Genomic DNA, 16,615 nt, shown 5'->3' with positions numbered 1-16,615 from the left:
CAGCATAGAAATATGCCAAGGTAGTTCAAGGTTTCTTTTCCTGACTAGTCTTGAAGACAGTTTAGTGTATTACTAAGAGCTAATCTAGTATGAGTATATATCAAGAAACTGTTCAAAAGCCAAAATGCTGTATCTGCATCTATTGCGAATACAAAAAAATAGAGTGAACACCAGTTCCCCTACACACTACATTCTATAATTACATGTCTGCATATCATGGGTCACTTTTATTAAAAGCATCATTACTACAGTTGGCAGCAATTTACATTTTATCTTACATGATAGCAGTTTTCAAAGAAAAAAAATAAAAGGACATCACAACAAAGAGAAACAATACATTTACAAAGTCATGTCTGTAAACTTCAAGGCTAGTTTAGAGCTGAGGTAATGCTGTTTTAGCTTTGTGGCTAAAGTAACAAAGTCCTTTAATTTAAAAAAGGTACCTGATTCTTACTTCTTTCTCTTTATTTCTTCTTCTATTTATTTTGTTTATACCAGTGCATTACAAGACCACGAGACAATGGAACTGCAGTTCTGTCTGGCAAGAACCCTCCCAGTAGGTTAATTTTTCCAAAGGGACCCTTCACATTCAACAGCTGCCTTCTTATTGCTGCGTCTCTGGACAGAGACGTTCACACTAACGTGGAGATTGTCAGAGTGTATGGATGTGTGTATATGCACAAGTGTGGGAACCCCCATACAGTGAAAAAGGGGAACGAATGAGCAAGTATGATATGTATGGTAAAATTCATCTTGACCTTCACAGCAAAAAAAATTAAACGTTAAAATTAAAAAATTAAATATATAACTTCATACTTCCTTTGAGTAGCGCTTCCTTCCATTAGTGCCACTCAGTTACAAATTGCTCTTTATTATAATACCAATGGTACCAAAAGAAAATAAAAAAAGCAGAGCATTATGTAAGTTCCTTAAAAAGACATGATCACCTCTCAAATTTCATCTCTCCTAGGGATAATAAATAATGCACTGCACAATACTTAATGACCAAGATACCTTTTGACACACCTGTATAACATGACTTGGACTTTTTTTTTTCCTTTTTCTTTTTGCTACACTATGTTACAGAACAGCTTATAAAACTAGGTATGAACATTAACTGTGAGTGTAAACAGTAGGACTACCACTTGTCAAAAGTCTTGAACACTTTAACTGGAACTGGAACTGGTTATTCATCATGTTCATTGTTTTCTATGTCATCCCCCCCATCCAGTGAGTCTAGCTCTTCGCCCTGCACGGTCTCATCTTCTAAGATGGAGGACTCTGCAGTCTTGTCCAGGCTCTCCTCGGCATCACTGCTGTCGAGGTTCCCTCCATCTTTACAGGGGCCACCCTCGGCCTTGTCAGCAGCCTTTTCTTCAGTGGAGCCCACGGCATTCTGGAGTCCGGCCAATGCTGGGAACCCAGGCAGCGTCAATCCCCCAAGTCCTGGAGGTAGAAACATGGATGGGTAGAAGAGGCCTGGGGCCATGGTGGACAGGAGGAAAGGGTTGAAGGCTAGTGGGTTGGAGGGCAATCCAGCCGGGGCAGTAGCAGCACCAACAGATCCATTCACAGAGTCAGTAGCTGAAACAGCATCTGTGCTTTTCTCAGAGTCTTTGTTCTCGTCCTCATTCTCGTTTCCTTTCTCTTCCACTTTTGAAGTGCCGTCTTCTGGTTCTCCTTGACTAGAAGCAGTAGTGGTGTTTCCAGTAGCAGCTGAGAGGGGGTTGTTCAGCAGCCCGCCCAGTCCAAACACGTTGGGCAGGCCTGCCATTCCTGGCAGCATCAGGGGCAGCACGGCAGCAGGGTTCTTAGCGTCGCCTCCGGCAGTGGCAGCTGTTGCCAGTCCTGGAGGGAAGCCCATGAGGCCTGCCAGCTGGAGAGATTGGAGGTTCTGGAGATTCTGAAGGCTTGTCAGGTCCATTCCAGCAAATAGGCTGTTCACCAACAGAGGGTTGATCCCTGAAGTGGAGGCCACCGCCGCAGCCGCCGCGGCTGCTCGAGCAATTTCACTCTTGGGCCTTCTTCCTCTCCTGCTTGCTCCTTCTCCCCGCACCACAGGTCCAGTGAGAAGACGGTCAAACATTGACTCAGGAACAAATCCCTAGAGTACAGGAAGAGGCAGATAATGGATATACAGGCTGTAGAAGAAGACATTTTAACATAGCCTTTGTGATAACCTGGAAATTAACATTCTCAATAGAAATACACCACTAATTACTGCCATTCTAAAAGCTTAGTGTTGAAACTTAGGAAACCAAAAGTTCTGTTTTTTTAAATCATTATATTAACCTTGCTGAATGGCAGAAAAAAAAGTTCAAGGTTACTCCATGATTGAGGTAAATGTCAAAACAGCTGCATCCATGACTAACTTAAGAAGTAATATATCAAAAAGCAGCTGTGACTGGTAATCAGCACGTAATATATACATATACTAAACCACCACACTACACATATTAAGTGCATCTAATTTTCATTTATCAATTAAATAGCTTTCAATTTAAAAAAGATTTATATGGTAGAAAAATGACAAAACAGTATAATGAAAGAGCTATATAATAAACATAGAATAGTTTACATAGTTTGTATTTTTTGGATAGTTCAAATGTAAGCAAAATAGAAAAAGGTAACTGGAAAATATAAAAAATTCAATTAAAATTACATTTCAGTATGTATTATAAAGAAATATAAAGTTACGCTTACGCCAACACCTGTACACAAATGTTGAGAGCAGCTCTACTCATCATCTCAAACATATGTAAACAACGCAAGAGGGCCTTCACAGGTAAAGACCCATAGGTGATGGCATATGGAAGCACTGAGCCCTGGGCAGCCAGGGAAAGGAACTAGCTGTGGAGCTGCATTTCCTGTGGAAGAATTCTGACATGATGAGTAAAAGGAGTTGTCTTAGAAGGTTACATATTTCATAACCTTCTTGAAAAGACAAAAATCTAGGATGTCTCTAATTGGGATAGGGATGGTAAGAAAGGCCAACAAAGAAAATGGAGGAGGGGGAGGAGGGAGTCTGAGCTGGAGAAGGGTTATGGAACTCTATTCTGATGACAGTGTCAGTTCATAAAACTATGTGTTGGCTGGGCATTGGTGGCTCATGCCTGTAGTCCTAGCTACACAGGAGGCTGAGATCTGAGGATCACAGTTCAAAGCCAGCCCGGGCAGGAAAGTCCCTGAGACTCTTATATCCAATAAACCACCAGAAAACTGAAAGAGGCACTGTGGCTCAAGTGGTAGAGCACTTGCCTTGAGCTGAAGCGCTGAGGGACAGCACCCAGGCCCAGAGTGTCCAAGCCCCCGCAACCACCACCACCACCACCACCACCACCACCACCACCACCAAACCCTATGTGTTATGACTGATAGAAGTATACACTGAAAGGACTCAACTTTATTGTACAACTGCAAGAAAAACAATCAGCATTTCAATAAAAACAATAAGCATTAATAAATTTGTCAATTTAAAAAGAAATTAACATTGGGAAAAAATGTGGGTAGAATTGCTATTATTTTCATTTTAAAATAACAGTTAATAACATTAATGATCTCAAGCAGAAGAGATTCCATCCCACAGATGAGCTGTGAAACAAGCTTACCTGGAGTAAGTGCACATCAAGACTGTATTTTTGTACAATCCTTTTAAATTAGAGCTGACAAATTAATTCACTTCAAATTAATGATGTATTGATGTAAGAAATGATGTATTAATGATGTATGAAATGATGTATTATGTCAATTCTTTTAAGCTAAGAATAATTCACAACTGAATAATTCATGGCCAACAGAAAATAAAAACTCAGGCAAACAGTTGTGCATGGATACCTCTCTTGACAAAAACTGTACTTACAGACTGCTTAACTATATCAGTCCAGTCTGGGGCAACTGCAAATTCAGGATTTTCTTCCAGCCACCTGGGTAGATCCTTCATAGGAGGTGCCATAGCTCCACCCATCTGGGAAGAAGCATTAAATGAATGAGTAAAAATAAAACAAAAACAAAGAAATGCCTCGTCTTGGACAGGGACCAGTGGTTCACATCATAATTACAGAATGAGTCAAAATAAAGCAAACACCCCCGGCCCCCCAATCTTGGACAGGTACCAGTGGTTCAATCTGTCATTACAGCTACTTAGAGAAAGAAAGCAGGAGAATTGAGGTTTAAGGACCACCAAGGCAAAAAGGAAGAGGGAAAAGAAAAAGCAAGACCCCATCTCAATCACGTTTGTTAGCCTAGTTACACAGAAGGTATAAATATGAGAATCACTGTCTAGGCTGATCCAGGTAAAAACTTTAGTCCCTACTAAAACAAACAGGTTGAGGCATGGTTCAAGTGCACCTGTCTAGCAAGTCTATAGGCTATGATTTAAAACTCTCAGTACCATCAAAACAACAAAAACCTCAATGCAAAATAAAAACCAGTCTTCCAGTTTTTGCTTCCTACTCCCTTATTTTGCTTTCCTTTCCCATCTTTATATACACACATACATATATTCTCTTAAGACACAGGATTCTTTTTTCTTTTGGCAATGGTAGAATAAAACACTTTTTCCTGGTTACGGTAAGAAATCCCACAGTATCAAGTCCCTTTTCCAACAACTACTTACCTTCTTCCCATTTCGCTTATTAACAACAGGCACTCTTTCTTCTCCTGTCAAAGTGTTTATATCCAATTTATTAGGATTTCGACATCTATGTCGTTTCTGTTTCGGTTTCTGAAACGAGGAAAACAGCACATCTGCATTCTTCTGCAGAAGAAAAAACAAAATGGTCAAGTTACTTTCAATTATTAAAAGGCTTCAAGAATCATTTTGAAATAATGGAAACCCCATTCTTCTTTGAAAGATTCCCAACTCTAGTCCACCAAAGGAAACAACAAATATAGTAGTCGATAATTTGCACATATTCAAGAACCACATTTTGCCAGGTGCCACCAGCTCATACCTAGCCACACAAGAGGATGAGGATAACAACTCAAGGCCAGCCCAGGGCAGAAAAGTCTGAGAAAGTCCATTTCACAAATAATGAACAAAAAGCCAGGCTTTTTTGATTAAGTGGTAGAGCACCAGCTGAACTACCAAGTGCAAAGCCTAGAGTTCAAACCCTAGTACTGGCACAAAACAAAATAAAACAAAGACAACTACAACAACCCCAAAACAACATAAAAACAAACAAACAAACAAAAAAACCTCTACTCAGTAGGCAGAGGCAGGAAAAAAGTGAGGTTTGAGGCCAGCCTGGAACACATAGCTTGGAAAACAAAATTTTATTTATATATATTTACACACACACACACACACACACACACACAATTTCTTCAAATGTTTAGCCTAGCCATGGTATTTTTTTTTGGGGGGGGTCACTGGTTATGGGGCCTGAACTCTGGGCCTGGGCGCTGTCCCTCAGCTCTTCAGCTCAAGGCTAGCACTCTACCACTTGAGCCACAGTGCCACTTCTGGCTTTTTCTGCTTATATGGTGCTGAGGAATTGAACCCAGTGCCTCATGCATGCAAGGCAAGCATTCTACCACTGAGCCACCTTCCCAGTCCCATGGTATGTTTTTAAAAGAACATTTTCTTTTCTTTTCTTTTTTATCATGAGGCTTGAACTCAGGGCCTGGGTACTGTACCTTAAGCTTTTTGCTCAAGGCTAGCACTCTACCACTTTTGAGCCACAGCACTATTTCTGGTTTTCTGGTGGTTAATTGGAGATAAGATATCACCCCATTTGTTAGGAAATGGAAAGACTTGGAAAGAATTATATTAAGTGAAGTAAGCCAGGCCTAAAGAAATATAGGTCCTATGGTTTCTGTTATTTGCAATAACTAATATATGTCTAGGACAAGCAGAAAAGCTGAAAAGCTATGTACATATGACCATATAAGATGATGTGAAGCGAAATGAACCCCAAGATAGGGGTTACTGTTGTTTTTAATGTATTTATAATGTATGATGTGATTTTTTTTCCATTTGGTATGTTCTTCCCCCAAGGTAACCCCTGTTTTTACTGTATTTGATTTTGGTGCCCTGTATCTTGTATATACATTTTTCTAATTTGGGGAGGGGAAGGGAAAAAACAAAATGCTTAAATAGGAATACAGGCTGACCCATTGTAACAATGAGATGTACAAGACACTATGTTGAAAACGAACTTTACAACTTTAGGTGTGGGAGGGGGGTTGGGGAGGAAAGGGAGGGTAGGGGATAAACAAAGGAGGGGGTAACAATGCTCAATAAGAAATGTACTCATTACCTTACTCATGTAACTGTAACTCCTCTGTATAGTACCTTTACAATTAAAAAAAAAATATATATATATATATATACATATGTAAAAGTGTTTCATGGACCTTCCTGCCTTGGATGGTTTCAAACCACAACCTTCAGATCTCAGCTTCTTGAGTAGCTAGGATTACAGGTGTGAGCCAGTGGCACCCAGCTTAAAAGAACATTTTCTAATAGTAATTTTACTCCTAAATATTACTTCTATGTTCACTAAAGTTAGTATCTATGAAATAAAATTGTGCCCATGAGGAGAGGTAACCAAATAATGTTCATTAAAGTTTAAAAATATCAGTCACATAAATATAGAAAACTGATTTGTTTTGCTAGTTAGCAAGTAATATGTGAACAATTATCTGGAGACACTGTCTAATATTTAATATAAGGATTAAGGGTTAGTAGCTTCAAAAAAAAAAGTAGTTAATCAGAACTCTGCACAGCAGTTCACATCTGTTATCCTACCCACATAAGAGGTGTAAATAATAGGACAGCAGTCTGACGCTGGCCTGGACACAGAATTATGGCTATATTGAAGTATTACTAAAGGAAATTGGTTGAGTTCAAAGCCCAGAAATGCAAAAACAAAAAACACAAAAAAACCCCACTAAAAAACAAAACAAAACAAAAAAACATTCAGCCAAATTAACTGATTCAATCTCTAGCGGAAATAGCTTTATAGGATTCTGTACTGGTAGGGCTTTGTCTGGCTAGTCCAGTAATACTGAGATCACCTAGAAAACCAAATTCTTTTAAAGTAGAAATCTTCAAGTAACTGTAAGGCTGACCTTCAGGAGAGTAGACTGACAGCTAGCTACTTTTATGTAGAAGATACAACAGAAACCAGGAAAATGTTAGGGATCAGGAAACATTGAAAGAACAGCTGTCAGGGAGTTTCCTGGTCAGACAGGAATAAAATACATGAGCCCAGAGAGGGTTCTGCCAATTCTAAACTCAGTAATACTTACTGGTACATAACTTGGCATATCAACAGTGTAAGTAGGATGCAGCTTCAGCCATTCAACCAAGTCCTTGTTTTTAGGTGCATCTTCTCCCACCAGCCTTGTTCCATCTTCAAGATTTACAACAGGAATCCGAGTGTCTGGGTCCAGTTGTCCAGGAGAAGGAATGTTTCTTATTGGTGGGGTTTCTATTTCTTCTTCAAATGCTTTGGTCACCTCAGCATCCTCCTGCAGGAAGTTGACAATGGTTTGAATTCTCAGTCCAAGAATATCTGGACAATCAATGTCCTATCTCAAGAAAATTCTGTCACATCCTAATAAATCTTTTATACAAAAGAGGGGGGAAAACCCTCAAAAATAGCTGGTTTTGGAGTAGCTATTAAATTAGATTGTTCTTTTACACCATTTTTTTTTTTTTTTACAACGCAGAATTAGTAATTAGACAAAAAATTCAAAGTCAAGGTTACTAGGCCTACACCAAGGGGGTTATGTGGTCTAAGCTTGATGTACATACAAGGCAACTCAATCCCTCTTGGGGGATCATTTATAATGTTCCAAAAGCTAGTTTATAAGTAACTTATTGGTACAATTTTGAGGGCATAACAATGCTTATATTAAAGTCTATGTGGCAATAGCAGAAAAGTCTCTGAGACTCTTTATTTCCAGTGAGAAGGTGTGGCTCAAGGTCTCAAGAAGAGGGGGCAGGGTTGAGGAAAAAGCCAAGCAAAGAGTACAAGGCCCTGAGTTCAAGCCCTGATACCAGTGCACACACAGACAAACAGACACACAGACACACAGACACAGACACAGACACACACAGACACATCCTAAAGCCAATATTCCACCACGATTCAGTCATTAAACTCTTTAAACTCCAGTCTTTAAAATCTATTCTTTAAGTTTCCAGACACTTCCACTGTGTCCTTGCATCTTTCCAGATTTAGTCCCAGTCCTCAACACAGCCTCCAAACTGTTTATAGGGGGCTGAATTTTCTAAAATGCAGTTCTTTTTGCCTAGTTCAACATGTCAGTCCTCTGCTTAATTCATAACTAGATTTCTATTGCAAGCAGAATGAGTTATGCAGCATCTCTACAATTTGCATCGTGCCTTATTTCTGAATACTTATCAGATGAGGCTGCCTCCCTACTACATTCTGCAGAAAACTATCACCAGATGTGATAGCTTCTCTTTTGTCTCTCTGTTCCAACATCATCTTCAAAAACAACCAAAGGTGTGACTATTTCCAGGAAGTTTCTTCAATTCTCTTACCCCCGCCTCCCACTGCCCCCATATTCTCCATTTTTCCCTTCCTTTGGGCTCACATTGTACTGTAGCCAGGCCTTATTCATAGTACACATATACAATAATGACATGTCATTAAAATTTATTATTCCTTACACAAAAATACTTGGAACCAGAAGTCTCTCAGATTTTACATTTTTCTGAATTTTGAATTATTTGAGTATCTTACATAGTAAGATAGGATGGGAATTGGATTCAATTCTAAACGTGAAATTCATTTATACCTCTACAATTTTTTGATGCATATATTTGGTCAGATGTGGTTTTTCTAATTGCAGTGTCATGTTGGCACTTAAAAATTTCAGTGGCTCACATCTATAATTCTAGCTACCCAGAAGACTGAGATTTGAGAATTGAGGTTTGAAGCCAGCCCAGGCAGGAAAGTCAGTGAGACTCTTATCATCAATTAACCACCCAAAAACTAGAAGTGGAGCTGTTGCTCAAGTTGTAGAGTACTAGCTTTGAATGCAAAAGCTCAGGGACAGTACCTAGGCCCTGAGTCTAAGCCCCAGAATTGGCACTGAAAAGAAGAAAGAAGGACAGAGGGAAAGAAAGAAAGAAGGAAAGAAGAAGGAAGGAAAGAAAAAGAAAAATGAAAGAAAAGGAAAAAGAAGGAGAGAAGAGGAAAGAAAATGAATAAAAGAAAGTTTCAGATTCTAGACTACCTTGGACTTTTGAGTTAAGGACAATCAACCTGTGCTTTTCGGTCATCTCATCCCGAATACTGAGCTCTCTAGTGAGAGTGCTGTTGTTCCAGGCCTTGTCTTTGAATTCCAGTGCCTGGCACTGAAAACAAGGCCAGCTTCCATGATGGTGCTGGAGGCCACCTTAACTCTTTGTTAAGCACTCTTTCCATCAGTTAAGAGAGAGGACTTAAGACTTCAGGATGCGCCCTGTTCCACACGGATGGTATTTACACCATCTCACAGTTCACTTTATCTGGACATCAGAATTTTCCTTTTTATTTACTTAGATACACATCAACTTCTACAACACAAATCAGAAATCCTTAAAATTCCAATGTTTTCAGAGTTATCTTTTATAAAGCCTGAAACACACACCTTCTGGGTTGAGGAACTGGCTCAAGAGAGTGTTTGTATACTAAGCATGAAGCTCTGGGTTTTATTCCAGTACCAGCACCACCAAAAAAAAAATCTTTAATGTGGGTTTCCTAAAGCTTGAGTCTTGGCCTGGGCTTGTTAAATGTAACTTTAGAAAGATACCAGGAAACTCTTGGTGATGGCATAGATAAGTGAAATGAAAGAATCAGCCTCAAATTGAATTGAGGGTGCGTTCTTGCAACAGGAAAATAGCACCGAGGTGGTGTTATTTATTGCTAACACTTGATCCACCTACAAATGTGTTTCATGACACAAATACTAAACAATTTGCTGATGTTTACAGAGAAAAAAAATTAGCTAACAAAAACCTAGGAGATTGATAATCTCAGTGCTGCAGACAGCAAAGCTTAACACTCATTATACAGCTCTGCTTGGTGGCCAGGCCTTTGGAAGTACATTCTAAGTTAAGGAAAACATGTTTAGGTCATAGCTGACACATTACAAAGGGTATCAGATTCTAAAAATAACCCTACAACCAACAACTATAACTATTTTTATGACTTGTGCATTACTAATCAGCTTTGAAAGGTTAACTTTTAATCAGCTGGATGCTTATGTTTTACACACTACCAAGGCGGGAAGATACTGCACTGAATGCTATGCTGTCATTTCTTATTCATGCCCTTTCCTGCCTTCTTTAAGTGCCACGCTTTCTCTGGGCTAAGAAATAAGGAACACACAACAATAGGGATAGAATAAGGAGAAATGTGTTGAACTATCTCCCTTAAATTCCAAATTGAAGTGTGTTCCTATCTGTCCTCTGCCCACGGAAAGTTTCATGATGTTCCAGCTCATGCAGCTCCATCCACGCAGGTGTCAAAGGAGAGGTGTGAGCTCTAGAATAACCGTAAGGACACACTACGTGTCCTAGAATTCTTTGGGGGTAAAACACTGTCATCAGTGCCCGAGAAGCCACATTTTCTGGACAGCCAAGGTTATGGCAAACTGGGAAAAAGAATTATCTAATAATATTGAACTCATTCCTTTGAACAATCATAGGGAAAAACCCATTGGCCTACATTTCATTCAAGCCTAAACTAGTAATGATGCAGGTTCGGTTTTTAAGACAACCAATTATTAAGGTTTTTCACATGTGAGCACAAACCTTCAGTCTGAAAATAAACATCTGTACTAATCTAATCAATGTCAAGCCCAAAACATCAATATTTTTAAGAGGAGAAGCTTTTCCACTTCAAGAATTCAGAGATAACAATTCCAGGCTCAGAAAGACTTGTTTTTTGTTTCAGGCTATCGTTCCCAAAACAATCAATACATCAGAACTTGGGAAGAATAAATCCTCAAGCTATACTTGGGTTCAGGCTGAGTAATCTGTATTAGGATCAAGACAATTTTCCAGCTCAGAACCATGACACAGTGTTCATTTAATTCTGTTTCTCTGGTGAAAGAAGCTAGTTTTGTATTACGTTGCTGAGAGGAACACGGCCCCATGTCCTCACTGGTGAGGGGACCTTGACTTCTGGCAAGGGCATATGCAGGAAAAGTGAGTTTTCTAACTTACTGCACTCAACGATGTCCGTTTGTGGCTCATGAAAAGCAGATCAAGGCCCTCCACGTTTTTCCTCCTGCCCCGCCGCCTCTTCATGGGAGGCTCTCCATCTACCAGGGAGCCATTAAGCAGATGCCTTGTGGGTGTGCGGGAAAGGCCTGCTTGGAGCAGTTCCATTTGAGTCTTAAAGGCATCTGATACTGGTGTCGAGACATTAGGCAAGATAAACTTTGAAGTAAGAGATGAAAAATTTGAGGTAGAACTTGTTGCCTCTCGTGAGGCCTTTGATAAATCTACAACTTTTTCTTGTCCATTTTCTGAGACCACCTGAGACTCTCGCAGCTGGGCAACCATCTCCATGAGATTTCGCCTCTTGGCAGCTCTTTCGGCCTCGATTTCAATTTTTCTCCTCCTTCGCCGCCGCTGGCGAGGGATGGAGAGGTTGAGGGCATCTTCCTATTAAAAAAGTCCAACAAAATAGTTGCAATGAGACAAAGTGTATCTGCTACAGGGGCTGGAATTAGAAACAAGGAATAAGAAGCTTAAGGAAATACACATTTACAAACGGTGACTACAGCTGGGGAAATAGCGACCATCTTACTTATACATAGAATAGCACTGTGAGGCAGGAGGACGGCTTGAGTCTAAGAGTTTGAGATCTACTTGGCAACACAGTGAGACCTCATCTCAAAACAAACAAAGCAAGTTGGACTCGTGAAACACAAACTTCCAAACTGAGATAAGACATAGAAGGCTTTCCTTTAAGTTGGAAAACAAACTGCTCTGACTCACCTTTGACAGCTGAGGAGAAGTGGTAATGTCCTCACCCCCACTAATGCTGGGCTGGCCAACCACAGAGAGCTCAGCGAAGCTCCTCCTCTGCAGAGAACTGTCCACAGCAGTGGGTGTGTGGCCAGGGATGAGGCCCTGAAAATCAAACATCTGGCGCCTATTTACTGGCCATTTGCCTTTCAGCACTGCTTCACAGATGTTGTCTAATCGGTTTATCATTACTCTATCCTGAGGGGAGAAGAAAAGTCACATGAAATTGTAACAAAGACCTGGTTAAAATTATTACACAAATATACCCATCAAGATGCTAAAGAGCACAAAAAGGCTTAAAAAGTCAGTTGGTGGGTAGTGTGGAGAAAAAGAGTGGTCGGGAAAGGAAAACAAAGTAAACAATAAATAAATAAAACTCATCGAAATTACGTTCCAACTATGAACAATGAACATGTGAAAAGTAACTCTCATTCAGGCTCTACTGGTTCAGAAGCATTGGCGAATGTCAGCAGACAACAATGGAGAGAGAGCCTGCGCTTAGCATCTCCACGCTTGGGCCCTCAGATCCACAGGCTGCAGTGCAACATGTCCCAGGAAGGGGGACATCATTAGCGTCACTATTAATAAAGTTCAGCATTATGAAGTGGGCACCGGCCTAGGAACACCTAATGAATGTCAATTTGCATTCCCTACCTATTATCGCTCCAAATTTCATTGAAGCGTGCACATTAAAAATTTCTAATTACAGCTCTTAGACCAAGTTTCCATAGATTAGAAGTGTCTGCTACTATAAACCTTTGGCTGATTTGTGAAACTCCTTCTATTCTCAATAAAGATTAGCATAACAGGGAAATTGAAGGGTGGTGGTGATGGGGGTCCTCTCTTTAGTAAAAAAATGTAACTTTCTTTCTTAAGCAACACTAACACAGTTAAGACTGGCCTAGAATGAGTAGACTGAAGACTGATTTTGTGTTGCTTGTTTTAAACCAGTCAGCCTTGTTATGGTGATTGTGATGATGATTACTTCCCCATCCTGAAAAATAGATTCAAATGACACAGGGTCTTATTAAAAAGAGATTTTCATTTGCTTTGGTTCTAGATAACTACTTTTGGAATGAGATCACGATGCACTGAAGTAAACAGGTCAAGAGCCCACCCTCTGTCATGTTGAAAAGGTAGCAGATTTTCAAATATGTGAACTTCTCTTAAATCCAAAAATCTTGCTTTAGATTTAAAAAAAAGAATAAAATTTAAACACACACTGTAAAAGTCCCCACATTTTGTTTTGTAAAGGATGAGTCCACTGAAATAATCCACAGATTCTACTGGACAACTTGTAACTGACCTAAAAAGCCCAAGGAGTCCAATATAAATAGTATTATTTATTAGTTTTTCTGATTTCTTATCCTATTACAAAAATATTCCTGCTTTTTTTTCTTTTCTTTTTTTCCTGGCTACTCTTTTAGAACATAAAAACAACTCTATAGCCTTCATACATTGTGCCAATGTATACTTTAAGACTATTTGAAATATCAGTCATACATGGTGGCTCAAGCACATAATCCTTGCTACTTGATATGTAGAAACTGGGGAACCAAGGCTGGAGGCCAGCCCAGGCTTAAGAGCTCACCAGACTCAACCCATGTCTGGGCTCAATGGTTTTCTAGTTATTCCCAGCAACTAAGAGAAGTACAAATAGAGATGGGAGCTCAGGTTGGCCCAAGCATAAAGGGAAACTACCTTGAAAATCACTGAGGAAAAAGGGGAAGGAGGCATGGTTCAGGTGTGCTGACACTTTACCAGCTAGTGCAGAACCCTAAGTTCTACTCTCAGTTCCACAAAACACCATCTCCCTCAACGTGAAAAAAATCAAGCTAGAAAAATTCTCTCCCACACACATACTTGTTCAAAACAAAAAGTACAAACCCCACTAACCTTAGGCCAAAATGAGAAGGCAAATGTTCTTTCGTGAAGGAGCTGTGCTACTGAGGGGTCTCCATCCTCCATGTAGAATCCATCTCGAGTTTCATCCCTAGCAGTGCTCATAGAAGCATTGCTTTCTTCATCGAAATTCTTTCCTCTAGAGACAGCTCCTGCTGAGAAGTAAGTTAATGTGCATTATTCACAACCCGAATATCACTGAAATTGAAGTTCAGAAAGGACACCACTAACAAGATGAATACCAATCAGCTCCATTGTATCAAGCACCTACTATGTAGCTAGAATGGTGTTTTTTTTTTTTCTTTTTTTAAACAAATGTTTGTTGTCTAAAACTTGGAGTGGCCCTTTAGTGTAGAGGGCATGGTTTCTACCTTACACATGAAGAAATAGAGGCTGACAGAGGTTCCATCTGGCATCGTGCAAGTAAATCTTAGAGGAGGCTGAGGACCAATCATGTCTCTGACACAAGAGCCTCTGTTCTCTGACACAGGACAAAGGCTAAGGTTTCAGCTGATATCGAAGCTTCTACTATAGCAGGGCAGTACAATGTGGAGCCTTATTTCTACTATGTGCCAATTACAGCCATCTGTGACTTAGAAAGAGAATGGGTTATTTTCAGATTCTACTCTTACCCTTTACTTCTAAAATAAAGTAAATTAAGCACCACTTGCTTTAAAATAATTAATAGTATCTACTCAGGGAACAACTTCTCTCATATCCATTTTTATACATTTCTGTCACATGGTTCCTCCCTCCCCCAGTTTTATTTAGGGTTTGAACTTGGGCCCTTGACCTTGCCAGGCTGACATCCTAATGCTTGACTCCTAACACAGGACTCCAATCCTGCTTGTCTCACTTTATGCGCAGGCTGGCTAGCCTTTAACTGAGATCCTCCAAATTTCAGACTCTTGAGTAGCTAGAATTACAGGCAGGTGCCAATAGCACATAGAATTTTTAATATACCTGACTAGGAAGCTAACCTCTGTCCTTAAACCAGAAGTTATTAATGTGTATGTATAGTACTTCTTAAGAGTTAGAAATACCATGTTTGGGGGCTGGGAAGGTGGCTCAGTGGTAGAGTGCTTGTCTTGCATGCATGAGGCCCTGGGTTTGATTCCTCAGCACCACATAAGCAGATAAAGCCGGAAGTGGTGCTGTGGCTCAAGTGGTAGAGTGCTCGCCTTGAGCTGAAGAGCTGAGGGACAGTGCCTAGGCCCGGAGTTCAGGTCCCATGACCAAAAAAAAAAAAAAAAGAAATACCATGTTTGCATGTGATAAAGGACAAAAGCACATATAATCATAACTAGAATGTCCCTTTACAGAATAAAATGGACACTAATTTAAAAAAAAAAGATCTAGAGTTCAAGGTCAGCCCAAGGAAAAATAAACTATTTCACAAACAAGGGCTGGGAGGTGTATGAAGCTCAGGTGGGAGACCGGTTGCCTAGTAAGTGTGAAGTCCTGGGTTCAATCCCAAGAACTGCAAAGAAAAGGACACAAGAGTAGCAGGCGCTTATGGCTCAGCACAACAGTACATCCCTTAGTGAGTCACTGGGAATCAGGAGAGTCCGAGTCCAGGTGGCCGGGTCTTACCTTCAGGCTGGGATGACTCCTCGGACTTATCATCATCCTCTAACTTCTCTTCCTCATCTTCTTCTGAGCCTTTCTCTGAGACGGATTTAGACCCTGGCTCTGCACTGCCATCTGTCCCTTTCAGCTCACTCTTCACAGAGCTGGCCTCAGCCTCACATTCCTGCTTGCTGTCCTTGGCCCCAGCATCGGCTTCTTCTTCCTCTTCTTTCCCCTCGGACCGCTCTTTGGCCATTGAGTTTTCAGACTCCTCTGCTTTGCCTTCACCTTGTTCTGGTACCTTCTCATCGTGACTGTGAGCGGATGAGATGACTGGAGGAATCTGCCCAAAGCCTACAGCCAATGGGTTCAAGGAGGAGAGACTACTTGCCCCTCGGTTTTGAGCAAAGTTCTTATGTGCATCCAAGAAGGACAGCTCGGGGTCATTGAGGATGTGGTAGTCTGTCCGGCTGACCCCATGCTTCGCAGCACCCACCAGCAGGTCCCGGTCATGCCGTCCACACTCCCACCACTCAGGAAGATCCAGGCTGGGCTGGCAGAGCTTCAGCCTCTCTCCTAGCTGTGGGTGATGCAGAACCTGCTCGCGGATCTTCCGCAGCAGCTCAATTCGGTACAGAGTTCTAGAGGCCCGTTCCTCTGTGATAGGCTCAATCATGGAGGCGAGGTCAGGTGGATCTGTAAATGGAAGCACTTGCATTAACTTGAGAAACTTTCCTATGCTTTCTCACTTCTCACCAACTTGGCCAACTAATACAAAATGTTGTTAGTTAATGTACCTACCATCATCTGGCTTGGCAGGCATTCGACAGACTCGCCTGCACATGGCCACAAAGCAGCTGAAGTACTTCTCCAAACTCTCATCAGACTTTTTGTCAAGCCTGGCAAAGGCTCGGAACTGGTTCCAGTCAAATTGCTGTTTCACAGGGTCAAAAATAACCCCAAAGGTGGATACCACTCGGTAAAAATCAGCCTCTTCTCTTCTCGTCCACCTATGAGAAAGAAGAGCTGGGCTTACATCACACTCGAGGATAAAGGCATATATGGTTCATTCTTTCATTTCCTCTTCCCCTCAGAAAAACACTTATTTGAGTTGGGAAGACAAGGTCACTGTGATCCAGCGAG

At 40.8% G+C, this 16,615-nt stretch overlaps 1 protein-coding gene across 3 annotated transcripts in view; it reads right to left on the bottom strand.

The window, feature by feature from the left end:
• Positions 1 to 206: 206 nt before the first annotated feature.
• Chd7 (chromodomain helicase DNA binding protein 7) overlaps positions 207 to 16,615 on the bottom strand; it is a 214,988-nt gene continuing 198,579 nt past the window's right edge. Inside the window, exons 30-38 of one of the 3 annotated variants that reach the window (XM_042666031.1) lie at positions 16,274 to 16,482; positions 15,497 to 16,168; positions 13,898 to 14,058; positions 11,972 to 12,199; positions 11,192 to 11,635; positions 7,255 to 7,476; positions 4,616 to 4,756; positions 3,860 to 3,964; positions 207 to 2,104 (exon numbers count right to left, since the gene is read on the bottom strand). In XM_042666031.1, the coding sequence (XP_042521965.1) occupies positions 1,187 to 2,104; positions 3,860 to 3,964; positions 4,616 to 4,756; positions 7,255 to 7,476; positions 11,192 to 11,635; positions 11,972 to 12,199; positions 13,898 to 14,058; positions 15,497 to 16,168; positions 16,274 to 16,482 (3,100 nt within the window). In that variant the 3' untranslated portion in view covers positions 207 to 1,186. The remainder of the gene's footprint in view (positions 2,105 to 3,859; positions 3,965 to 4,615; positions 4,757 to 7,254; positions 7,477 to 11,191; positions 11,636 to 11,971; positions 12,200 to 13,897; positions 14,059 to 15,496; positions 16,169 to 16,273; positions 16,483 to 16,615) is intronic. The other 2 variants (XM_042666047.1, XM_042666039.1) reach the window with 2 other exon arrangements.

This window comes from Dipodomys spectabilis, unplaced genomic scaffold (assembly GCF_019054845.1).
Source record: "Dipodomys spectabilis isolate Male_0828 unplaced genomic scaffold, ASM1905484v1 ptg000015l, whole genome shotgun sequence".
Taxonomy (NCBI): domain Eukaryota; kingdom Metazoa; phylum Chordata; class Mammalia; order Rodentia; family Heteromyidae; genus Dipodomys; species Dipodomys spectabilis.
This window is presented reverse-complemented; position numbering and strand designations above follow the sequence as displayed.